The sequence below is a fragment of the Narcine bancroftii genome, chromosome 7 (assembly GCF_036971445.1).
Source record: "Narcine bancroftii isolate sNarBan1 chromosome 7, sNarBan1.hap1, whole genome shotgun sequence".
In the NCBI taxonomy this organism is placed as follows: Eukaryota; Metazoa; Chordata; class Chondrichthyes; order Torpediniformes; family Narcinidae; genus Narcine; species Narcine bancroftii.
Window position 1 is genome coordinate 163,123,299 of NC_091475.1, and position 26,739 is coordinate 163,150,037.

General features: G+C 37.9%; 1 protein-coding gene and 1 long non-coding RNA gene across 4 annotated transcripts in view; one reads left to right on the top strand and one right to left on the bottom strand.

Moving 5' to 3' along the window:
• The window catches only part of LOC138739312 (transmembrane protein 182-like), a 60,499-nt gene extending 35,700 nt beyond the window's left edge, over positions 1-24,799 (top strand). For 2 of the 3 annotated variants that reach the window (XM_069891103.1, XM_069891105.1), the window contains exons 2-7: positions 859-912; positions 2,230-2,415; positions 5,858-5,951; positions 12,091-12,186; positions 14,031-14,168; positions 19,431-24,799. In XM_069891103.1, coding sequence (XP_069747204.1) covers positions 859-912; positions 2,230-2,415; positions 5,858-5,951; positions 12,091-12,186; positions 14,031-14,168; positions 19,431-19,702 — 840 coding nt within the window. In that variant the 3' untranslated portion in view covers positions 19,703-24,799. The remainder of the gene's footprint in view (positions 1-858; positions 913-2,229; positions 2,416-5,857; positions 5,952-12,090; positions 12,187-14,030; positions 14,169-19,430) is intronic. The other variant, XM_069891104.1, reaches the window with a different exon arrangement.
• LOC138739314 (uncharacterized) overlaps positions 1,569-26,739 on the bottom strand; it is a 31,931-nt gene continuing 6,760 nt past the window's right edge. Inside the window, exons 3-5 of the long non-coding RNA XR_011342161.1 lie at positions 11,826-11,949; positions 8,709-8,959; positions 1,569-2,359 (exon numbers count right to left, since the gene is read on the bottom strand). This is a non-coding gene — a long non-coding RNA (uncharacterized lncRNA). The remainder of the gene's footprint in view (positions 2,360-8,708; positions 8,960-11,825; positions 11,950-26,739) is intronic.

Consider the following 26,739-nt stretch of genomic DNA (forward strand, 5'->3'; position numbering starts at 1 on the left):
TATGGCATAGGGAATACTTAAAGTGATATGCGAGAGGAAAGAGAAAGGTTGAGAACCATTGGGTTAGAATAACATTTAGCCAATTGAATTTAGAAAAGTAAGCTTGATGTACTACCTTAAATTGTAAAGTGAATGTTGGGCACACAACCAAAATGAATTTACCAATTTTAAGATAGAATCCCAGGTAGTATCCAAAAAGTTAAAGATCTTGCTCCCATAATTTTTTAATCTTGTCTAGGGAAATTTGTAGGTATCTAAGGAAATGATATTTAGGAAGTTTAAATTTAAGTGATAGTTGTTTGAATGAAGCTAAATTATTATCAATGAATAAATCTTGAACTTAACCTATTCACAAAAAAAACGAATCTTGTACAGAAGGTGGAAAAAAAAAGAATGAAGTAATATTGGGCTAACAAGTAAAAATCTATGATATCCACAAAATTTTCTAAAATGGGAACCAATTTGTCAAAGTATGCTTAACAACAAAATTATTGGATAATTTATAAGCAGAAAAAAGTTAATGGTGCTCCAAGAATCAAAATGAGAGAGTTTTTTTCAGTTAAGTAATTTCTAAATTAATCCAATTTTAAGCGTCCATTCTATCCTTATAATGAATTCAAAAAAATGATACACCTAATATTAGCTGCCCAATTAGATCATGACAAACCACCTTTCTTTTTAAGGTTTTGAAAGAAAACTTTACTAAGATGAGGACATTTATTTTTTCCAAATATATGAGGGAATAATTGAGTCAAGTGAATCAAAAAAGTTTTGGGAACAAAAACAGGAACAGCTTGGAAAATATATAAAAACTTGAATAAGATATTCATCTTAATAACATTAATTCATCCTATTAAGGACATCAAGAGAGGAGACCACAGAGCTAAAGACTTCTTAACATCGTTCATTAAGGTAATAAAATTCTCTTTAAACAAATTATTATAATTTTTAGTAATCGTAACACTGAGGTAATTAAATTGATTTTTAGCTGTTTTAAAAGGAAGGGTGGTATCTAGAGAGCCAGAAGAGTTCAATACAAATAACTCACTTTTCTGGAGATTTAGTTTATAATCTAAAAATTAACCAAATTGGTGAAGCAGTGTCAGAATGGATGGAATTGAATCAACAGGGTCTGAAATATACAACAGAATATCATCCACATATGAAGAAACCTTATGAAAACTCCCACCTCTTAAGATTCCAGAGATGTCATTAGATTGTCAAAAGGCCACAGCTAATGGTTCTAACACCAAATTAAATTATAACAGGCTAAGAGGACAACCTTGCCTAGCTCTGCTGTAAAGATTAAAGGGCTTGGATTTTAAAAAGTTAATAAAAATTGAGGCAATGGGAGATAAATATATCCATTTAATCAAGTTGATAAATTTAGGGCCAAAATTAAATTTTTCTAACATTTTAAATAGTCACATTTTATCCTATCGGAAGTTTTTTCAGCCATCTAAATAGATTAACACACTCAGAATATGAGACAGGAGGAGAGTAAAAATATTTAATCAGTGACGTATATTTAACGATGAGTAAAAATCCTTAATAAACCTGGTTTGATCTTCAGAAATCATAAAAAGCATAAAGGATAATGTTTTAGACAAAATCTTAGCATTATCATTCAAAAGAGAGATTGGTCTATAAGAGGAACAGTCGGATAAATCCTTATTCTTTTTGTGAATGTGAAATTGAGGCTTCATATAAAGCAGTAGTTAATTTCCCAACAGCTTGACTTGCATGATCTGAAGCACTGGCAATTAAACAGATAAATTTAAATTTAGACATACAGCAGGAAACAGGCCCTTCTAGTCCACGATCCCATGATACCCAGTTACACCCAATCGACCTACAACCTCATATGTTTTGTAGGAAAGGAGGAAACTGGATTGCCCAGAGGAAACCCACGCAGACACAGATAGAACTTACAAACTCCTTACAGGCAGAGCCGAATTCGAACCTGGGTCACTGGTGCTGTAACAACATTGCACTAAACTGAGCTGTCCTAATTAAGTATTCCTTCAACTGCTGTAGGATTAGTCCTACAGTGTAGGGGTTGATGTAACCCTTCACATCAAAAGTGTGGATTAATAATGATGAAATCACAAGTAAACAAACTGCAGACTCATTGTGCTTTGAATTGATTTTCTGAATTACATAAATTAATTATGTAAAGTTTATTTCTCCATGGAATATAACCCAAGTAATTTTATTTATGCTTTACAGGAAGCTCAAGTTGGGATAAAGCTGAGACCAACTCAAACATTAGATCAAATAAATATGTTGCCAAATAATTCATGGAATGAAAGTGGACGTGAAGACCAACTTGAACGAAACATCCAACGACGGAGTATTGCTGAAACAATGAAAAAAATTAAATATTTCCCTGAAATTGACAACTTCTACAACAAAGTAAGAACGTATCTGTAATGTATGTTTATTTATATAAAACTGTGATTACATTAGGAAATCCAAAGATGTTCGGGATAAGAAGGTTAATTGATCACATGTGTGTATTTGGGTGGCGTGGGGTTGTGGGACAGAAGGGCCTGCTACTGTGCTGTAGCTCTAAATTAAATTTTAAAAAGTTAAATTAATTTTTTTTTGGAAATAATGAAGGCTAAATAATACTCTGTGCCGTAAGTTATATCCTGTAACATAAAGGTGTGTTTTTGGAAGAAGTGAAGCCTCGTAGGGTCATTGCTAGCTGGAAGCACTGAAATGAATCCAATGGAGATGACTGAAATGGATATATTTATCATGAAGTTCATTGTGACCAAATTATGCACTTTCCAAATTATGTGAACAATAGTTTTATAGGAATGCAATTCTTCTTTTATCATCAAAAAAATGACAAAAGTTGGTCCTGAAATTTGAAGGGATCAATGGCACTTTCCAGATGCCCACAGATTGCTTGAAATTTATCTGAAGCTTTCCTGGATGCTCTCTATCTCAGACTAAACCACATCTTTCCAAGTTACCACCTTAGTTGCGGGATAACATTTCCATGTTTGGAATTTTTTAGTCTGGGCTCTTAATTTCTGGTCTATTAATGATTTGAAGCTTGGATGAATTTGGCTTATAAGTTGTTTGAGTTGTTGAAATCTTGGCTGAGAGGTATGTGGCTGGGGTCTAGTCCTCACACTACCAGCAAACTTAGGAAGAAATTAAAATGGTGAAGTAGAACTTACTCCTTGCTTGCGTTCAAAATAAAGATTGAGCAAACATCTAAACACAAATTGTGTTATCTCGCAATCTCCCTGCTCATCTGTGATGATATATTTACAAATGGCAGAAACACTCTATATTTATAATAATGCCTTTACTTGGCAAACAACTATAAGACTATATACCCGTACAACAGAGTTAGCCATATCAGGATATAATAGCAGAGAACATGGAGCTTAGAACAGGATAGTACAGGAACAGGCCCTTCACCAACTCTCCAACTATCTGCACCAACCATGATGCCAATCTATAGAAATTCCATTCTCTTGCATATGGTTAGTATTCCTCTATTCCCTGCTTGCACATGTGTCTGCCTGAATGTCTCCTCTACTATTGCTCCTGGAAGTTCCTTCTGTGTGCTGTGTAAACCAAAAGCATGTCTTGCAGATAGACCTTCTTAAAATGTTTCCCCTCATAACTTGAACCTATGGAGTTAAGTATTTGACTTTCCCACCCTGGAAATAAGACATTATCTACCCCATCTATCCCTCTCATCATTTTACATTCTTTGATCAGGTCATCAATCATTCTCTGACACTCCAGAAAATAAAAAATCCAAATCTGTCCAAGCGCCCCTTTTAGCTTACACTCTTGCATCCAGGCAACATCCTGGTGAAATCCTTCTACATCCTGTTCAAACCCACCACATCCTTCCTGAAGTGTGGCAGAGCAGGACTCCACGCAAGTTGTATGCAACTGCAAAATGATGAGCAAAGAAGTATTTTACAGATCTCCTAAAGGAGGAAAGAAGCAGAGATATGCAAAGGTTTTCAGGGCTTGGGAGTCAGGCAGTGGAAGGATCAAGCTGCCAAAGATGGAGGAATGCTGAGTTTACTGAGGGCTGGGATGCTATAGAAATGGATGGTCACCACTATGGTGGGATTTGAATACGGAGAGAAGAATTTAGTTTAGGACCATTCAAGGGTCTGTATTCAAAAACCAACAGATCTGTGACCATAAGAGTAATAGAAGAGACAGCTTCCAACAGTCAGGAGAAGAATGGTACAGTTTTGAATGAGCTAATTATAATATAGAAATTTAACTGAGTGTAGTTATTTTCTCTTGTCATTTGAATATTGAGCTCAGGCTCAGGACATGTCACTCTTAACTCACTGCTCCCGCTAAGTGAGAGGTTTTGTGAAGAACTGAAAAATTTATGTGGAGGAAATTTCATTTTGCTGCTCACTGGATTTCTTGGATCCAGATGTTCTCATATTACAGCAATCACTCTGATTGCTGTAATTTCAGCAGAAGCTGAAAAAAATGATATGAGATGTTAAAGTCATGGAGTCATTGATTCATAAAACATTGAAATAGGGCCCCTTGATGGACCTTGTCTGCTATCACGTATCTATCTATTCTAATCCCATTTTCCAGCACATGGTCTGTCACCTTCTGAGTTCACAATTCAAATTTCTGTCAAAATTCTTCTCAAACTAAAGGTGTCTATTTTTTTCCCCCAGAGCATCAGGGAATGAGGGATAACCTGATCAAAGTTGTGAGAGTGCTTACCTCCCCAGACCACTTGGGCAAGGCATTGCAAATTCCAACCACCCTCTGGATGAAAAGGTTCTTTATATCCTTGCTGAACCACATACTTCTTACCCTCAATCTGTGCCTTCCAGTTTTAGATATCTCTGTTGTGGGTAAAGGTATCCTACTGCATTTCACATTAAGGCCCTCATAATTGCATGTACCTTTATTAGGTCCCCTTTCAGCTCCGTGTGCTCGAAGGAAAACAAATCCAATCTATTCATGATGTATCCCAGCCACATCCTGATGAATCTTCTCTGCCCTCGTTCCAATGCATCAGGTTGTGACCAGAACTGCACATCTTACTCGAGCTGTGGCCAAAACACTCTCCCCCTTTCTCCTTCATTCATGTCACTTAAATAATATGGTGAACGCAAGAAACTATGTTTGGCTGGATTTAATTTTGTGGTTTCTTTCTGTGGCATTTGATTTTTAAAGATGTTAAACCCGCATTAACTGAAAATGCAGGAAGATAGTGAAAAGTTCAATAATCAAGCCAAATGTGTATGTTATTGCTTGTGCAAAGCCAAATATTGAAAGATCTGCAGTAGTAATTTTGAGTGCCATGAGGTGAAGCTTAGTGAATAAATTCAGACACCTTCAAATTTAGGGGTAAAGTTCAATTCAGACGTGTGTTTTTTATTTAATCAGGCATGGGCATTATTTCAGAGATGTTTCTCTAATAGGAAGAATAATACAGTATATCTCATGGGTATGATTAGTTATAATCCAATTCTCATTAGGCAGTGGCTCACTTCTAATCAGCAACAAATCTCACTCTGATAGAGCAAATGCAAAAGTGAGTCTGCTGGAGCAAATGCTAAAGATTTCTCTTATTATTGGGTGCAATAACTTCCCTCTTTTCAACCATTTCCAAATTACACCTTTGCAATGCATGGTGCTGAACAGTCAAGTTAGAAATATTACTTATGCTCACTTTTTATTTGACTTTTTACTTATGCTCACTTTTTATTTGAGTTTTTGGGGTGTGAAATGCTAAATAAAGGGTGGGAAAGTACTGCAGGAAATTTTGATTTCAGTTGCATAATGTTTATTTTTCTTGTCTTTTGAAGTTGTAGTTGTTTCTCCTCAGGCATCTGCGAAGACTTTTCACTATGAGGGTTTCTTCTGGAGTTGTGCAATGAAAGTACCACATATTGACGACAGTTTTACAACATATATGTTTTGTGAGTGGCCTGAACCTTTTACCTTGCATTGGGTTTCGATACTCATCCATCGAGAAAACAAAGCTTAAAACTTCTGAATTCTAACAGATAATAATGCAACAAGTTTTGCCTTGCTGCATCCCAATACCACTAGTAGCTAACTTTGCATTGTTGGAATGATGTAATTCCATATTAGTTACACCAGAACTATTTAAATGCTCATAGATAGCAGTGGCTCTTATATTAGTCTACATTACAGGTATCTATATCTAAAATTAATTCATTAGCTGTGCTTTTCAGCATCCAAAAGAAATGAAAATTGCAAAACAAATATAATGTTCTTTTCTTACCTTTATGTCTTTTTTCTACTATGGAGAGGCTGTTATGCTAACTAGCCAGCTGTTATCGGGGTTATCCTTCTTGTAATTAATTGAATTAAGTTTGCTGTTCTACGCTCTTTGGGGACTACTCCAGTATCTATGAAAATCTTAAATTAGATGCTGAAGCTCAGTTTAAAATAAAAAGACCTTTAATTTCTTGAGATTCCAGAATAGTTAATTCATTCTATTTATCTGTAACATATTCTTTACATATTTCTGTATGTGGCATGATCATTGAGCCCCATTAAATGTGTCCACTCAGCAGAATCATGTGAAGAATCGGTTCTATATATCCTGTCTATTCCAACCTTGCAATTTTGTTTTACTCAATTTACTTTTTAACTGGCTCAGTTGTTAATTGATCTTATTCATTCAATTAACATTTAATAAATAAAACTAAGAAATTTGACATTGCTCTTTTTTATATCATATGAACACTGATAATCATCTGGCTGTAAAAGTTGCCATGTGGGAATAAAACTATGAATATGTTCACATTTTATATTTTTCATTTAAGACTTCTATTAAAATGCCTTAGATCAATAACAACAGGAAGGAAAGGGACATAAATTCCTCTACCCTGAGGTCACTGCTTGTCGGCTCCTTGAATCATGTTATTTCTTCCATGAGATCCTGGTTTAAACTGGCTGTTAGCTTATTGAGCACTTGGAATGAAATATGGTCTTTAGCCAGTTTTGGATTGAGGGGGATTGGGAATGGAGGAAGGCCAGGAATGGGCTGTGATTTGCAGGGTCGAGGTCAGAATTAAAATTCAGTTTTAGCTCATTTGAGAAAGTAGTGTTTCAATGTATTGATTTGAATTGGCTTGCGTGATCTGCATGGTAAGATCAAGCCAGGCAAGCCTCTTCCTGCATTTGTTGTTGCATTCTCATCAGACACTTTCCTCAGTTCCATGTAGCAATAGATTTGAATGTGACCAAATTACCCTGGGGAATTGTACTCAAGAGACAGCTGATGCCATAATTTGGACAAAAAGAACAAGCTGTGAGAGAAAATCAGCAGTTTAAGGAGTATCCACCTCACTGTAAGAGGTGCCAGTAGCCAGGGATGGGTAGACTGGATTGAGAGTGGATGTTGGGAATTAATGTGGCAGGCAAGAAGAAGCTCGAGATTGCCACCGCACACTGAATGCAGGTATCTCACAAAGTGAGACCCAATCTGCTTTTGGTTTCTCCAACATAGAGGAGACCATATTGTGAACACAATGCAGCATACTGGATTGGAAAAAGTGTTCAGAGAATCATCAGGTTCCTGGAATGTGGGAAGGGAAGAGATGAACGATCAAAAATTGCATCTATTGGGCATGTCCTCACGAGATTTACAGCATGAAACAAGCTCTTCTGCTCTATTTGTCCATGCTAACCAAGCTATTCCCATTTGCCTACGATTGACCTATATCTTTCTAAATGTCATCTATCTGTGCCTTTGGAGCATTACAATGATCCTTGGTTCCACCACTTCCTCAGGCAGCTTGTTCCATATATCTACTTTGCATTTCACAAATTCTTCATTTATTGTCCATGTTCTTTGTCTATTCTCTACTTTTTAAAGCCCCTTTCACGCTTGCATCCCACTAAATTGGCCATTCGGTGTCCTGGGATAAGAATGGGGATTAGGCTTTCCACACTTGACCACTCCTAACTGGGACACTGAATATTTTCACACTTTCAAGGAGCTATCCCCGGAGTTAGGACTATTCTACCTCATGATGCATCAAGTGATGGTGGACCTGTCCTAAATTCTGATCAATGTATTATGATCTTATATTTAAACAAAATTAATCATGCCTAATTATAACATAATTAAGCTTTATGTACAGCACAGTATGAGTCCTTGTTGTTGTGCCAACCTATATAACCCTTTATAAGGAACTGTGGGAAACTGCAAGCAATTAATAGCAATAGCAGACAATTTTTAAACAGGGTGGGAAAGTTTGTAGCGCAATAGCGCTCAATTTATACAGCATTGGAAAGTTGGTAGCACTATCGTGTACAATTTATAAATATCATGGAAAAAAGTGATGGCAGGCATGCCCTCCCAGAATTCTATGTGGCAGAGAAAGGGCAGTATACGCAACTGCATGCATGGAGCATTCATAGAGGGGTTTCTCTGCTGCACGGCATTCTGGGAAGTCAGGTTTGCCATTGCTTTTTTCCCCACGGTCTTTATAAATTGTGCGCTATCGTGCTACCAACTTTCTCACGCTGTTTAAAAATTCTCCTCTATTGCTATTTATTTCCTCTCCCCCTCTCTCTCCCCCCCACTGCTACTTTCCCATGGCAAAGTTTATACCTTCATTTTAATCTTTTCTTCCTGCACTCATGCAAAAACTCGGGCCATTTCAATCCCACAATGCAATTACCCATTTCACACTTGCCTGATTGTAACACCACCATCTGCAGACGCGGTGATTGTACAAGGGGTCAAGGCTGTCAATCCTCAGCATGAGATGACATCACCTGATGCCGGCGTTGAGCTGATTTTGCTTTCACACTTGTCACTTTAAAGGCCGATTGGTGTTTGATTCCTGGGTTCACTTGCAAGTGTGAAAGCGGCTAGAGATAATCCCCTTCCCCAATTCCCTGTAGCTTCTTTTATCTGTCCCGGTTCTGGGAAAGGATCTTTGACCTGAAACATTAACCAATATTTTGATTAATGTTAATTAACATTGATTATGTTAATTAACTCCCTTCCACATTTGTTGCTGCAACAGATCAATGTCACACTCCACAAGTGACTTTGGAATGAGTTGATAGGGGAGGTGGCTATAAGCATGCAGGAAGGCAGGACTTCAGATTCAGATTCAGAGTTCAGATTTATTGTTAGAATACATACATCACATACAACCCTGAGATTCTTTATCCTGTGGGCACAGCAGAGTTACCACTAATTGGTAGTGAAAAAAGTAAAATATACTCAGTATAAACATGTAAACAATCAAAAGAACTGTTAACAGATAACAAATGTAAAAACTGACTGTGCAATACAGAAAGAGCAAAAAAAAATCAATAACGTGCACAAGTAAGAATCCTTAAATGAGTCTCTGATTGAGTTTGTTGTTGAGGAGTCTGAAGGTGGAGGGGTAGCAGCTGTTATTGAACCCGGTGGTCCGAGTCTTGTGGCACCTATTCCTCTTTCCTGATGGCAGCAGCAAGAACAGAGTTGTAACACGTCCATACCATATATTAAATGCCAAGTGCTGCCACGCTCCATAAGGCTTGCTGATCAGGCCCTTTCCATGCAGCTGCAATGGTCTAGTAACTGATCAGTGGGGGTCTGATCATATAATTCACCTGAGAAGCCAGGCAAAGAAAGGGGTAAACTCAGTTGATCACAGAGGCCGCTCAGAGAAAATTCAAAGTCTGCTGAATGTTTCCATGCATCAGTTTGATAGAACTCTGTTGTTTCATGATCCTGATTATTGCAAATCTGACTCACTGGGTGCTGTTTCCCATGATCCCTTTAAACTCACTTTTCTGGGGTCCCTTTAAACTCACTGGTGCCTTGTTTTCCACTCTCTTTAAACTCACTGGGGATCTGTTTCCTATCCTCCCTTTAAACTTACTGGGGCCTTTCTTCTCATGCTTCCTTTATGTGCATGGCTTAATTCCCATGCTCCCTTTAAAAGAAGAAAAATAATGTAGGGAAGGAAAGAAGAAAATGAGGGTTATGGGTGTGAGGTAGAAAAGGATTAGAAGGAAGTTTACATGGGATGGCGAATCATGAGTTGAAGATCCTGCATTTTGCGGAAATGGCCCCATTTCCTGCACTCAGCTTAAACTCATCAGGGTCTTCTTTCATATACACCCTTTAAATAAACTGGGGTCTAGTTTCTCATTCTCCCTTTAAACATTCTGGTATTACGTTTTCTGTGCTCTCTTCAAATTCACTGGGCTACATTTCCAATGCTCTCTTTAAATTTATTCAACACTCCATTTCCTATACTTCTTTCAAACTTGAAAGGGGTCACTTTACAATGCTCGCTTTAATGTTAGTGGTCCCCCTTCCCAGTTTCCTTCCAAAACATTCCGGGTTTACTGGAAGTTATACCACTGTGTGACATCTAAAAAATGTGCATCAGTATGAATCAGAGTAATATCCAATAATCCAGTAAATGTCTCAATTTGGCACAACCAGGACTGAGAATTCTGGATTATAGGAGCTTTGTTCTACACAAGAAGAGAAGGAGAGTGTCAATGGAAATTTACACAGTAACTGCAAGGGTGAGGAATAATTTATGCTGAATCGGTCAAATAATTATATTGAAATCAAGGAGGCACATGTTTTCCTCCACTGAGGAAAGACTTGAGGTGATAGCAATCAGTGATGTTAGGGTGAGAAGAGATGAAAATTATTGAAAAGCTCCCTACTCAGATTTTTGGAAAGTTAGGTTCCAAACATTTAGACCAGGGCTATCTATCAAAGACAAAACAAAATAGGAGGTACATTGGTGCTGCCTCCTGCACCTATGTTAAGCCTGTCAACTTTATCTACTTTGGTCCATTACAGGCAACTCTCACCTCTTTTTCAATTTTTCTGCTTCCATTTTGGGAGATAAATTATCCACAGGCACCTTTTATAAACCTACTGGCTCCGAACTAGACTTCATGGATGTGGAGGAGTTTATATGGGTTACCACAACATTGTGGGCTGAAGGGCCTGTGCTGCGATGTATGTTTTTTTAAATTCAGTTGTGAGCATTTGGATTCATGTGGGAACCTCTCGGTGATGAATGTCAAATAAAAGTGGGTTCTTACATGGAGATCCACATGTTTATACTGTTGAATAGTAAATATTGTTTTAACTCAGTTTTGAGGTGGCTTAAATGGTGATGGTACAAAAACCAGAGAAAGAAAGAGAGAGAGAGAGAGAGAGAGAGAGAGAGAGAGAGAGAGAGAGACTAACCCCATACTAAGCAAATGATATTGATTAAACTTCAAATGAGAAAGAAGCATTTAACACCTTTTTTTGTGGTAGTCCGTTTAACTTAATCAAATAATTAAAGATTGGCACTCTTCAAAATGGTAAGGACTCTTAGAGTGAAGGAAAGTTGAGGGATGTATCATTTTGCTTTGTTGAATGGTATAAGTAATAAAAGTAGAAAGGCGAAGAGAAATTTTATTTTGATTGATTAATTCTGATATTGTTCAGATTTGGCATCAAAATGATATGTTGTTTGAGTGAACCTTGAGACTTGATTTAAAAGTGGAGAACTAATTTTTGGTGGCATTCTAGTTTGATGATCTGAATTGGTGTAATAGAAAGAGATAACAAATGAATTCACCTGCTAATTTTATACTTCTGTAAAAACTCAGACTGTGATAATCCCATTAAAGATACTAGCCATTTATAGCTTGGTTAATATCCATTCCTCACGTGTAAACATGGATAATGAGATCACATTGATCTTGCAGGGAAATTATCAGTTCAGACTCTGCTGTTTGGCACCTGTATTTCCAGTGGGCCTCAGTGGCCACTGGCAGTCAACACTCACTTGGCAGGCTTGATGTCTAGTTGTTGTTCCTCCTCATTTGCTTGTATTGCTATTGGGAAAGTTCCTTCATATCAGGGGTTGAGCCCTGATACCACACCTTGCAACGCATTTATCCATTGAAACTCTAGGGATAGGACATCAGAATTAGTGGTACAAGAAACTTTGATTTATAGATTGAATATTATTAATAACTTATTCAAACTTTACACTTGTCAAAGTATGTATTCAATTTCAGTTAATGGTTTTCAACTTCTATCTTTTTTAGTTGAGCACACACTTTCAAAAATCTGTATCGAAGCTTATCATCTCCCATTCCCAACAAGAATGAACAAAAATACCTCTGCTTATGAGTTTGCCACTGGTAAGTAATGGATATTACACTGAACATGAAAACAAAACTGCAGTTATGAATGTTGACTTCTGTATAACTACATAGATGACACAACATTACAGTTAGGCATGCAATAAATATTTAGATCATGTGAAATTGAAACCTTTGCTTATGAAAGACAATAGCTGTAGAATATCAGATAAGCAGTCTGTTTCTCTCAAAAATGTGAATTTGGTTTTTGCTTGGAGTTTAGTTTCTAAGTCAAATGCTGTTTCCCCATGTCAATACTAAAGGAAGGCCACATGACATTCCCTGGATGGGTTGTTCAATGTCCAATTCAGTGATTCTAAACCTACTGGATCATTTCCCAAAATATATGGCCACCAAATTAAGTCTGCAACAAATGGTTAGAAAACTGATGTAAGGAAAAATGTAATTAACCTTAATTTGAGGGATGGCACACTGTTTTATCTTGCAGAGCTGCAGCTTCACACCAATTCCAATGGTAGAAATTAACATTAAAATTAAAAAGTAACATTTCAGGACAGCAGACCGTTTTTCTTTCTGTCCCAGAAAAATTCATGGTTTGGGTAGCGTAGTATGGAAGGTTCAAGAGCTTGATATCTGTTGGATTGAAACTGTTCTTGAACCTGGTTTAGTGAATAATTACGCTTAAAATTAATAAGATAAAATTATAATGCACGACCTAGCCTAACGTAGCCAGGCTGCTTGGCCACTCCTACTCGCCTCTCCTCACCTCCACTCTCCAAACTTTAAGGTTTTTTTTATTGAATGCTGAAAATGTATACGAATAACAGCATCATTGCTGATCAGTAGATGGACCATGATTGGTTTATTACAGATAAATCATTTTCGAAATCTCAGCTGTGAGAACCAGGAATGGAACAATTAAATGAGTAAATAATCTGTAACTTTAAAAAATTCTTATGTCATTCTCAAAGATAAAACAAAGTAAAGATTTTACATGCAAATAACAAAGAATAAGGTAACCTAGATATAGCTTCAGTAAGGTGCAAAATGGTTTCACGTTTAGCTGACTTAATGAAGCCCAGATCTAAACATACTTCCAGTTGATCTCATGCTGTAATGACCAATAATGTAGATACATCATGTGGTGGCTTTGTCTAATTAATTCTGTACCAGATTTACTGAAATCGAGAGGTACCGTGAGCAGCTTCGTGCATTATAATTTTATCTTATTAATTTTAAGCGTAATTATTCACTAAACCAGGTTCAAGAACAGTTTCAATCCAACAGATATCAAGCTCTTGAACCTTCCATACTACGTTACCCAAACCATGAATTTTTCTGGGACAGAAAGAAAAACGATCTGCTGTCCTGAAATGTTACTTTTTAATTTTAATGTTAATTTCTACCATTGGAATTGGTGTGAGGCTGCAGCTCTGCAAGATAAAACAGTGTGCCATCCCTCAAATTAAGGTTAATTACATTTTTCCTTACTTCAGTTTTCTAACTATTTGTTGCAGACTTAATTTGGTGGCCATATATTTTGGGAAATGATCCAGTAGGTTTAGAATCACTGAATTGGACATTGAACAACCCATCTAGGGAATGTCATGCGGCCTTCATTTAGTATTGACATGGGGAAATAGCATTTATCCAGCTGAGGAAGATGATAAGCAGGAATCAGGTGGTTCCCTTCTCATGCTTGCCCCTGAAGTTCAGGGCTTGCAGCATTTTCCATAACAAAATTTGATTTATATTAGTTATGATATTATACTTTAAACTCTACCAGGAACTTATTTCAATTGTTTGGTAAATACATATAACTGATAACTTACAACTTCTGATCCAATCGGCATCTTTCTCATGCTGTTAATTGTACTTTATAGGTTACCGACATGCCTGGAGTGTGCTGATCGTGTTGTCTGTACTAACCATTGGAATTGGGTTTGGACTTATTGTTTATGAAACTTTCCAAGGGCATGACTCTATGTACATACTGGGAGGAGGATTTTTCCTTTTGGCTGGTAAATAAACATTGAGTTTTGTGCATTGAATACTAAATGTAGAAAAAGAAATGGAACCTTTTGTGTGTAAAATGGCACATTGCTTTGGAAATAGGAAGAACATTTAATTTGGTGTTTTTTTTTCATTTTAATGTAAATATTCAAAGTAATTTATTCTCTGGTTCTCAAAAGCCAGGCTTAAGTTAGTAGAAGACATGAACACAGCAGGAAAATCCAGCACAGTTATAGGTCCAACAGCATACAGAGAAAGCAGCTTTTCAGATTCTGTTGGTGCAAAATACTTTTTCAAAAAATGGCTGTATGAATGAATTTTATCCAAAACCCATTCACTAAATGTCACTGGTCATGCACGTTTTGCAACTTAACACTGTACTTATATCATCTTTGGTGTTATAGAACAAGAACATGACAGCACAATGCAAGCCCTCTGTCCCTTCATGTTATGCCAACCAATATATACACACCAAAAAGAAAACTAAACCCATCCTACCTCATAACCCTCTATTTTTCTTTCATCCATGTGCCTGCATAAGAGTCTCTTAAATGCCCACAATATTTCAGCCGCCACTGACAAGTATTCCAGACACCCACAACTCTCTGTGTCAAAAACATACCCTTGATGTCTCCCCTAAACATTCCTCCCTTCACTTTGTACAGATGTCTTCTGGTGTTCATTATTCCTGCCCTGGGGAAAAGGCACTCTCTGTCCACCCTATCTATGCCTCTCAGAATCTTGTAGACCTCAGTTAAGACTCCTCTCATCCTTCTTCACTTCAAAAAGAAAAATCCCATTTCTGCTAACCTTGCCTCATAAAGATTTATTTTCCAATCCAGGCAGCATCCTGGTAAATCCTCCCTGCACTCTTTCCATAGCTTCTACATCTTTAATGCAATGATGTGTCCAAAACTGAACATAATATTGCAAGTTTGGTCTCAGCAGAGATTTGTACAGTTGCAACATGACCTCTTGACTCTTGAACTCAATCCCCCTATTAATGAAGCCCAACATCCCTAGACCTTCTTAACATTCCTATCAACTGCATGGCAACCTTGAGAGATGTTTGGATTTGAACCCCAAGGTTCCTCTGTTCCTCCACACTGTGTTGAGTGAAGTGTTCAAAGATTATTGGGTGGCTAATGTTGGACCTTTGTTTGAGCAGCATAACAAGGATAAGCCAAGGAACTATAGGCCCATGAGCTTGATGTCAGTCATCAGAAAATTGCTGAAGGGGATTCTGAGAGACAGGATCAACCAGTATTTGGATGACAGGGATTGACTGGAGATATTTAGCATGGGTTCAGCATGGGCAATTATGTTATATCAACCTAATGGAGGCTTTAGAAATGGTGATGAAGAAGATTGATAAAGGCAGGGCAATGGACATTGTGTGATTAGATACATATGGCAGGTGTGTCATTTGGGAGCTGGCCCATTGGATTTGAGATTAGCTTATAGAAGCAGACAGAAGGTAATAGTGTAGAGATCTTTTTCCAATTTGAAGTCTGTGACCTTCAGCATTCAGAATTGGGTCCACATTTGTTTGTTAGCTATATTAATGATCTGGATGGCAATATAGTTAACATGATAAATAAATGTGCAGATGATACCAAAATTGGTAGAGTAGTGGAGAGTGAGGAAAAATATCCAAGCTTACAACAGTATCTAAATCAGTTTGTCAGGTGGATCAAGGAGTGACAAATAGAACTTAACTCATCAAGATGAGGTGCGGCACTTTGGCAAGTCAAACTAGGTAGGAATTACACCATGAATGTTAGGGCCTTGGAAAGTGTTATAGAACAAGAGGCCTAGGGGTACAGGTGCATAGGTTCCTGAGAGTGGTAACTAAGGTGGACAAGGTGATGAAGAAGGCATTTATTGGGCAGGGTATGGAGTATAAAAGTTGGAACAATATGATTCTGCATTACTAAGCAGTGATAAGACTACACTTTGAGTACTGTGTGCAGTTCAGGTCAACGTTATAGGAAGGTCATCAATAAATTCTCCAGAATGTTGCCAGGAATGGAGCAGTTGAGTTATAAGGAAAGGCTAGGTAGACTGGGTCTTTATTTTCTAGAGCAGAGGAGGAAAATGTGGGATCGTATAGAGGCTTATGAAATAAAAAAGGGTGTGATAAAATGAATCATCACCATCTTTTTCTGAGGGTAGATGATTCTAAAACTAGAAAGCATAAACTTAAGGTGAGAGGGGAGAGATTTGAGAGGGACCTGAGGGTCAATGTTTCAACTCAGAGGGTGGTTCACATCCCGAGTGAACTGCCAGAGGAATCTAGAAGCAGGCAACATTTGGACAGATTTATGGATAGGAAGGTTTAAGAGAGAGATATGGGCTAAATGCAAGGAAATGGGACTAGGCCAAAATGCCAGTTTTGTTGGCCTGGACAAGTTGGACTGAAGGCCCTCTTCCAATGCTGTATGATTCAATGACTTCTGCAAACATGACCTGGATTATCCATGCATATTTGGGGATCAAAATGCATATCCAGCTATAGAAAACAACATACAAACATATTTTAATATTAAAGATGCCAAATTTATTTGCACATTCAAAGTGAGAACATGCAGGTGGAGGGACCGGACTTGCATAGGTATTGTTATATGATCTACAGTTGGGCCATTAAAAGTCTTCAACTTAGACCATAAGATGTCGAGGCAGAAGGAGGTTATTTGGCTCTTTGAGTCTGCTCTGCCATTTCATCATAAGCTGATCCATTCTCCCACTCAGCCCCACTCCCCTGTCCTCTCCACATAACATTTGATATTCTGACAATTCAGATACCTATCAATCTCTACCTTAAATATACCCAATTACTTGGCTTCCACGGTAGCAAATTCCAGACGTTCGTTACTCTCTGACTGAAGAAATTCCTCTGCATCTCAGTTTTAAATGATTGTCTTTCAATCCTGAAGAAGACTCTTGGCCTAGATTCCCTTACCATGGGAAACAACTTCATCACATCTACTGTGTTCAAGCCTTGCAAAATTGCTTCTATGAAATCCCTGTCATTCTTCTGAAATTCAAGGAGTACAGTCCAAGTGCCATTAGATATTCCTCATATGCTAATCTCTTCATTCCAGGAATCATTCTTGTGAATTTTCTCTGAACATACCATTAACATTCAATGTAGAAATAAGTGGCCCTGACATTGATTCCTGTGGAACACCACTGGTAGCCAAACAGAATAGGATCCCTTTATTCACCCTCGCTGATTCCTGCTGATCAGCCAATGCTCTACCAATGCTGGTTTCTTTCCTGTAATTCCATGATTTCTTATCTTGTTAATCAGCCTCGTGTGTGGGACCTTGTTAAAGGCCTTTTGAAAGTCCAAATATACAACATCCTCGACATCTCCTTTGTATAGCCTGTTCGTGGTTTCCTCAAAAAAATTACAGTACCACATGTACTTCTTGTACATGACCCCTTATCTAAGTAAGCCCGGCATGCCAAGACATTGGTTACATTTAAAGCAGAGGTTGACAGGTTCTTGATTAGTAAGGATGTCAAATGTTATGGGTTGAAGGCATGAGAATGGAGTTGAGAGGAAAAAATACACGATTCAAATGGCACAGCAGATTCAGAATGACCTAATTCTGCTCCTATGTCTTGCTGTCTTACGTTCCTTGGTGTTCACCATCTAGCCCCCTCCCCTTACTCATATCTGATGTCATCTGGGCTTTGGTTCCTGTTGTCATATATCCAAAAACATACAAATGTCATGGTGTCTATTTTCCCATTCATTTACCATATTGCTGAGACTATTTTACATGGTAATATGCTGATTGAGAATGGAGGGCAGTTTTCAAAGATCAAACACCTGCCATAGTGTTTGCAAGGACACTACTCTGGCCATTCAAATATGCCCACCAAAAGCAAATAGAATAGTTACAGGTTCTTTTAGTGAGACCCTGATGAACCTGTTGGTTAAAACTGCTGTGAGAACTGCAGTGGGAGAAAGATAAACAAAAATGTACATATTTGAACAAAACCCACCTCTATTTTGTCTCTTTAGAATAAATCAATTTTTAAAAAAATTACAAATGTACAACCATACAACTATATAATTGAATAGTATCTAGAATCAGAATTTATTGTCATGAACAAGTCATGAAATTTGATGTTTTTGTGGCAGCGTGTCACAGTGCAAATGTTGATATTATAACCACCTTACGACATTACTATAAAAAAGTTAAAATAATAGTTCATGAAAAGTAAGGCAATATTTTTGGTTCATTGATTATTCAGGAATCTGATGGCAGTGGGGGAAGAAGCTGTCCTTGTGCCACTGAGTGCTCATCTTTAGGTTCCTGTACCTTTTTCCTGATGGTAGCAGAGTGAAGAGGGCATGGCCTGGGTTGTGGGGGTCTTTGGGGATAGAAGCTGCTTTTTTAAAGTCTTCGCCTCATGTAGATGTCCTTGATGGAGGGAAGTCTGGTGCCTGTGATGTCACAGGCCAAGTTAACAACCCTTTGGAGTTTATTCTTGTCCTGAGAGTTGACGCCTCTATATTAGGCGATGATGCAACCAGCCAAAAAGCTCTCCACGGTACAGCTGTAGTAGTTTATGAGAGTCCTCAGTAACATACCAAATCTCCTCAGATACCTCACAAAGTATAGGTGCTGGTGAGCCTTCTTTGTGATTGCATCAAAGTGGAGGCTCCAGTACAGATCCTCGGAGATAATGATACCCAGAATTTTGAAGTTCTTGACCTTCTCCACTATTGAGCCCTGGGTCGTGTTCCCCTGACTTCCTCCTGAAGTCCCCATTCATCTCTTTGGTTTTGCTAGCGTTGGGCATGAGGTTGTTGTCATTGCACCATTCAACGAGATGATCTGTCTCCCTCCTGTACACTTCCTCATTGGCGTTTGTGATTCTGCCGACAACTGTGCTGTCATTGGCAAACTTGTAGATGGCATTGAAATTGTGCCTGGCCACAGAGTCAATGGTGCATAATGAGTAGAGCAATTGAAGTAACATTTTGTCATGTAGACATGTGGGCTTATGGATGATTCCCTTCAGAATATAAAACAAGAAAATAATTTAATCTCAGGGACAACAGAAAAAAAAATTGAGAAGTGAGTGAGCTTGCAATCAAAAATTTTGATAGGCGAGCTTGTGGTCTTCTTGTAAATATAATCTTCTTGATCTATATTATTAGCTTTCACTTGGAGCTCTTATAAATCTTGATAGAGAAATTAAGCAGATATACCTTTTACAGTACTGATAACATATCCTTTATTTTACAGGTATTTTGTCCACATTTTCCATTGTCATGTACACCTATTGGATTCAAGCCCTTGTAGCGGTGATGGATCAGATCATAGAACCAAACAAGTTATGTCTACAACCGGTGGTTAAAATTCAGTTTGGTTGGTCTTTCATGGTGACTCCATTCGCCATATTCTTTTCCATATTTGCAGGTTTACTTTTCTTGCAGGTTGGATGTGCTGCTCAAAAGAAAAATAAGAACATAATGTATTCCTTGCCATTTGATAAAACTGGTGACGATGAACTCTGATTAATACTTTCACGTTGTGATTTTCAGTTTCTTAAATTTTTTTCCCATTTCTCTGGAAATTACATTTAATAAATACCTGCAGCCTCTTGTTCTTTTCCCCCACTTCTATTTCTTATAATTGAGCATGGGAAATGATTGCTGGTGGGATCTTCACATGGCCTCACCCTGCATCCACATAGGCGTAGTTCTGAAGCTTGGATACTGGACAGTAATCAGATTGAAATACTCTGACTTGTCTTATTCTACAAGCCCAGGAGCAAACTGGATTGTTTATATAGTTTCTTATCTCACTCAATATAAACTTTATCAAACCTGGGATTTTTTTTAGAAAGCATCATTCATGATCATCTATTTCCTCTTTGAACACCAGAAAACCAATTTGCTTGTCTTTTTAGTATGAACACTATGCCTTACATTTGAAATATATTTTCCTCTGTAAACTTAAATTACTGCAAGATTTTAAGCACTCCATTTTCCAGTAGATGCTCTCAATACACAAGGTTTTGTTGCAAAAGCACAAAGAGTGGAAAATATACTCAGATGTTTATAAAAATAAACCTTATTCTACATTGAACTGCACTATAATCTAATCTAGAGTGCTTGATGTTTATGAGGGGCATTCAGAACGAGAAGGCTTCCTATATTGCTTTCTGCACCTTGTGTCCCATCACCAACCCCCCCCCTCCAAATGAGAAATTGCAGACTGCTTAATTGTTAGCGCAAACTATAAGAAGAAATCTTACTATCTAATCTAAAATTATTCCTTCTATTTATATTTTAAGTTTCCATACATTTAACTGCATGTGTTTCCTTTCAGCTGTTAATAGGTTGCAACATCATTCTATTCTGAGCACTGAAAATTCCTGAAAAAAAAGAATCAATCCAGTTTGGGAGGTGTGGAATTTAGTTCGATCACTAATGCCACTACCACCAGTGAAGCCAGGCATAATGCAAATAATTTATCTCCTGAGTGGGTCACAACTAAGCACTAAAATTGGAGGAAAAAAAACTCATCAAATAACTAATATAATTCCAAACTACTCTTGATATTTTTAAACATAAGCATCACATCTTGAACTTTGGTGGCTTGTGCAATTTATATTCTCGCACAATCCTCTTGGAGAGAAAACACCAGTATTTAGACCAAGTAACAATAATCACAGGTCAATATGTGCAGGGATGGCCTGTTCCTTGGAGTTGCACTCTTCTCACATCTCTGGTTCAAAAATCTTTCCAGATGGGCAAGATTGGAAATTTGGGTATTATTAGTAAAGAAATTTTGTATTGCAATATATTGAAGGTGCACCTTGCAGCTATGGTGTGTTGATGGTGGAGGGAGTTAGCAACTAGGGCATTGGATAGGGTACCAGCAAAGCTACTTTTTTGTCCTGATGGTATTGACCTACTCAAGGGTTAGATTAGCACTCATTGAGACAATTGGCGAGTACTCCATCCCATTTCTGATTTCTGTCTTGCAGACAGTGAATAGGCTTTGACCATCACAGTGAAGAGATACCACAAAATATCAGACTTGGACTTTCTGCTGTTGCCACTGTATTTGTTTGGCTGGCTCAGTTAAATTTCTGATCCGTAGTGACTCCCAGTTCCCTCCCTGCAACTCTTTCAAAAGAAGAATTTTCTTTCGTTTTTGTGTTATTGAATGCCTGATAAGTCCTCATGGTTCTCATATCCAGCAGCACGGTGTTGGTAAAGGATTTGTTAAGGCTAAGGTGTTTGAATATTACTCACCACTAGTGGTAAAATTCTCTAAGAGGAATATTGTTTGGGCAAATTGAGGCTGTCTAGATGTCAGTGATATCATTACACTTGCATAGCTTGGCAAGAGAAGTATCACAACAGTTGGGATGTTGTTCGATCTTACTGCAGTTCTGCTTGCAATCTACCCCAAAGCCTCACATTATGTGGGAACGATCAGACTTGCTTCTGCAATTGTGACTAGTAGGGACATGAATGTTCATGGATCCCTGTCGTCCTATCAGCATTCAAGACTGGATGTTGCAGGACTGCAACTTTGATCATTGTGTGGTATGGAGATTGCTTTCCCTACAGCAGATTGTTTCTGCTGTTCAGCATGCTTATTTCTGTACATATCTAAAATTAATTTGGACAGATACATGAATAGGAAGGGTTGAAAGGGATATGGGCCGAATGTAGGCAAATAGAATTAGCTTATGAAGGCACCTTGGTCAGCAAGAATATTGGGTTAAAGAGCTTTTTTTGTGCTGTTTAAGATTATGACTCATTTAATTCTGTGTTGCATCATTCTCTAGTTACCTTCTTATTTTTAGGGGCCAAGAAGAGCATGAGCACTCCTCACCCTGACTTTTCTTCACGTTGACTCTAAAGGCAGGTAAAATAAACCACCATTCCCACACAGAGTTTGAAGAAGTTCCAGTTACATACACATGAAAAAAATCTCCCTCTCAGTTGGGAAAGGATGCCCAGCAGGACAAGCTGAAAGGTGTACTTAAGGCAGAAATTGATAGGCTCTTGATTGCCCAGTGCATCAAATATTATGAGAAGGCCGGGAAGTGGGGCTGAGTGGGAAAACGGATCAGCTCATGATTAAATGGCAAGCCAGACTCGATGAGCTGAATAGTCTATTTCTGCTTCTATGTCTTATCGTCTTAAATCTTGAAGAATGATTCCCGATTTCCAATTGGTGAACAAATTGGTGTTTAAGTTAGCCTTCTGCCCGAGTTACTGAACACAGAGAATTAACATTGTTTCCTCTGTACTCAGGAACTCAGTGAGTCAGGCAACATCAGAGGGAGGAAAAGAATGGTCAATACCTCAAGCCTTAGCTCAAGCTCTGATTAAGTTTTTACCCATGGAGTTCCTCCAGCAGATTATTTTTGGCTTTATATTCCAGCATCTGCAGTCTCCAGTGTGCCTTAACCAAATCTGTGAGACCCTCACCCCCCCCCCCCCCAAGGAAGATGTGAAAAACCAAATTAAAAACCTAGACCAATTTGGGGAAAAGTTCAGGAAACTTCTCTTTGACACAATTCAATTGACCCACTCATCGAAAAACTGGCACCAGATTTTATTCTGATCACTTTCCCAGTCAGAAACAGATTGGGGTCTCACTTGATTATCCTAGATGAATATTATTTTTATAATTGCCTAAATTAACAATTTATGCTATTAGAAACTAACATTTATAAAATTAGCATTTTGCTTCTGCCATTTTCACTTCATTGTCAATATTTACGCTTCCTCCATTCTGACTGTTTTGTTGTATCTCTACACAGATCAGTTAATGCGGCAAAGATTCAGTCTGATACAATTAAAATGATTAAATGGCCATTGCTTGGGATTAGGTATAACCACTGAAGTTAGGAAACTGGTGAGATTGTGACATTGAACAGTAAAATAATGGGTGCGAGCTGAAAGGTTAATTTGTGGATAAGCACTGAAAAGAGGACTGAAAAACATTAAAAAAAAAGGATTCTTCCATTCATAATCTTTAATGTTAGAAACCTGCTTGGGATTGTCAATATATTTGGCTTTCCAATAAAATTAGTAGATTAAATTGTACGATAATTTCTTGTACATCTTCTCGGCTAATAAAAATGGAAATTAATGGAGTTCTTCTACTGCAAATAATAACATTAGTTTTTTTTCATGGGAGGGTAATTTTATAAATTGTTTCTCATATGAATGAAATTTCTTTGTATTTTACCTTAATTGTAAATAGATTTGCTTCAATTTATTTTAAAACTTTCAAATGTTGCTTTGCTTTTTCAACTGACTTTGGGGATTTCCTTTATATCCATTCACCTAAATCTGTGCTGCACAATATGTTGATTGTGGAAAGGGTCCACTTGCTGGCTCTCCATATTAGCTGCCTTTGCCTTGGGGTTTTCCACAATTTGCACAAATCAGTAGCACAGCCTCACTCCTTTTAAAGTACAATCACATATGTTGACCGGCAGAATTGGGAGAGTCCTTTGATTACAGGCAAGAGGAAGGGAAATCCACCCTGCAAATGTCAGGCCCACATCCAAGGGACGCCATAAGTAGTAGGAACCATAAACCATGGGAATCACATCCTACCTGATCCAATATTCTGTACCTGAGTCCAGATCTAGATCAATGTCCACCAGGTGTACTGTATAGGTGAGTGCAAGTCTGTTACAGTATAATACTAGGATACAGTACCAGTGTGGACAGGTCTGTTGCTAAATGCCACTTATATAAAGCATTGGTGAGCACAAATCTATCACTGTAAAATACAAGTACAGCACTGAAAGGTAAAGTTTGTTACTTTAATACTGGGGTGTCACATAATGAGTGCTGATCTGACAGTATATACACAGACTTAATATGGGGGTTCATGGTATAACATGGGTACAACACTGAAAGGTGTAGAACAATGACATACAGTAATGGTAAACACAGGTCTGTCATTGTTTAAAATGGCTACATTACTAGTGGGTAGAGATTTGTCATTGTTTCATACCAGGGTACAGTACTGGGAACCACAGGTATGACAATGTGTGACAGTAGGCTACAGTGTTGGTGAGCACAGATCTGTCACTGTATAACACTAGGGTCCAGTTTTTCTGGACATAGATCTGTCATTTTCTAATTTTGGGGTGCAGTATTGGTCAGTACATGTCTGTCATTGCACAATACAGATTGCTGCCAGCTTTTCACTGACATTAAACTGCAATATTTTAAAGTTGGAACAGATTTTGCATAACAAGCCTCCATCTCAAGCTTTGTTAGAGGCAAGCATGTGTTCATGAACTTGAAATACACTGGTTCTTCAGGAAAACAGCAGAACCCTGCTTTCTATCTTCATGGAATGTGTAATATTCCTCTTCAAGAAGATGTAACACCCAGAATTGTCAATCAAAAGACCTAGCTTTTATATGTGAATTGATTTAGAAAAAGGAAACATGTTTCTTATGAAAACCCTTTGTAAATGGTTGAACTTTAAATCTGATCTCCTCAGTATATACTACACTACTGATGCAGATTATGAATTAATTTTGTTCATTAATATTTGTTGGAGAAAATCTTAAATGTATATAGAAATTTAATTCATAATAAAGTCTGGAAAAGAAAGACATTTGAGATTTATTTGTAATAAATGTTTCTTTTACTAATATGACTTGATCAAATGAACCTCATTCAGAAGATTATATTTCATTGAGTGGCACCACATTCATACTAAGTGGGATAGATTCAGAATTGGTCCAATGATTTAAAACTGTGCAGCAGCCAACATTGCACAATCACAATATGTAACCATAGCCCAGCATATACCTCAGTCTACTATTATAATCAATGAAGAGTGTAGATGTGCACTTTAGAACAAGCATCAGATGTAATTAGATGGTTAAAGAAGTTGGAGGTCAATCATTGGTCAGGCCACTGCTGGAGTACTGTGTACAGTTCTGATTGCCATACCATAGGAAGACCATCGTTGAACTAGAGAGGGTACAATGATAGTCACCAGGATGTTAACTGGGATTGAGCAATTCAGTCATAGGAAGAGATGGCAAAGCTAAGTTTGTTTTCCTTGGAGTGGGTGAGGCTGAGGGGAGTGTCCTGATGGTTACAAAATTTGAAGGCCATAAAGAAGATAAGTAGGAAGGAAATCTTTCTCCATAAAAGAGATAAGGTGGCACGGTTAGCATGACACCATTACAGCACCAGCTTTCCAAGTTTGAATCTGGTACTGTCAAAAATGTATATGTTCTTCCTATGACCTGTGTGTTTTCCCCAGGTCTTCCGGTTTCCTCCCACCTTCCAAAATTGGGTGTAATTGGGTGGCACAGGTTTCATGGGCCAGAAGGGACTTCTATTGTGAGGTATCCTTAAAATTTAATGTCTTTAAGGAAGGAAGTGACTAAGGTAGCACACGAAAAGGTGAGAAGGCAAGTTGTGATAAATTGTACAAACAGGTTATAGAGATATTGATTACGAGTGGAAAAAGTTTCACAGAGTGAAGTAGATGTGAAATCATTCATTTCAGAAGGAAGAACAAGAGAACAGATTTATTTTAGTGGAGAAAATTAAAGAAAGCTGTAGTGTAAAATTAATATAGTGACTATTTTTTGCATGAAACACAAAACTAGCACCTTAGAATATCAGGTACTAGGGAAGGGAAGGAAATCTCACTGCAACTGTATAAGGCACCAGGGAAACACCTTCTGTAGTGTAGGAACAAATCTAGTCCCTATATTTAAGGAATAATTCATTAGAAGTGGTTTAGAGAAGGCTAACTAGTATGATCCTGGGTTTTGTATTGACTTTGAGGAAAGATTGACCAGAGAAGGGTGTTTTGTTGGGTTGTACTTGTGCAAACAGATGATAATAAACTTGACTTTATTTCAGATTTCCAGCATTTTCAGTTATTTAAATTTTTACTTACCCCTAATCTGGGCATTTGTTTGTCAGTCTGAACTAGTAAAGTTTATTGTGACCTGATTGCAGAAATACAACCTGATGAAACAACATTTTCCGGTCTTTGTTGCAAAACACGTAGACACACAACTAGACATAACACACATACAGACAAACAGCACATATGCAGTATTTATATATACATATAAATATTTCTCCATTAATATGAGAATCTCAGATGGTTAGTGTTGCTTTGTCAAGTACCTTTGGTCATTCAGCATTCTCATTGCCTGTGGGAGGAACATGTTCCTCAGCCTGGTGGTACTGGCTCTGATACTCCTGTATCTCTTACCCAATGGGAGCTGCTGAAAGATACTGTGAGCAGGGTGGAACGGTCCTCAATTATTTTATGTGCCCTCTTCAGACAATGATCCCAGTAGATTGCATCAATGGGGGAGGGAAACCCCAGTGATCCTCTCTGCCACTCCTATGGTCCTGTGGATTGACCTTCCCACACTGTGATGCAGCTGGCCAGAACTCCTGTAAAAGGATGACATAATGGTGCCCATGGCCTTGCCTTCTTCAGTATTCTCAGGAAGTGCAGTCACTGTTATGCTTTCTTGACAAGAGAGGAGACTTTGTGTGTCCAAGATAGG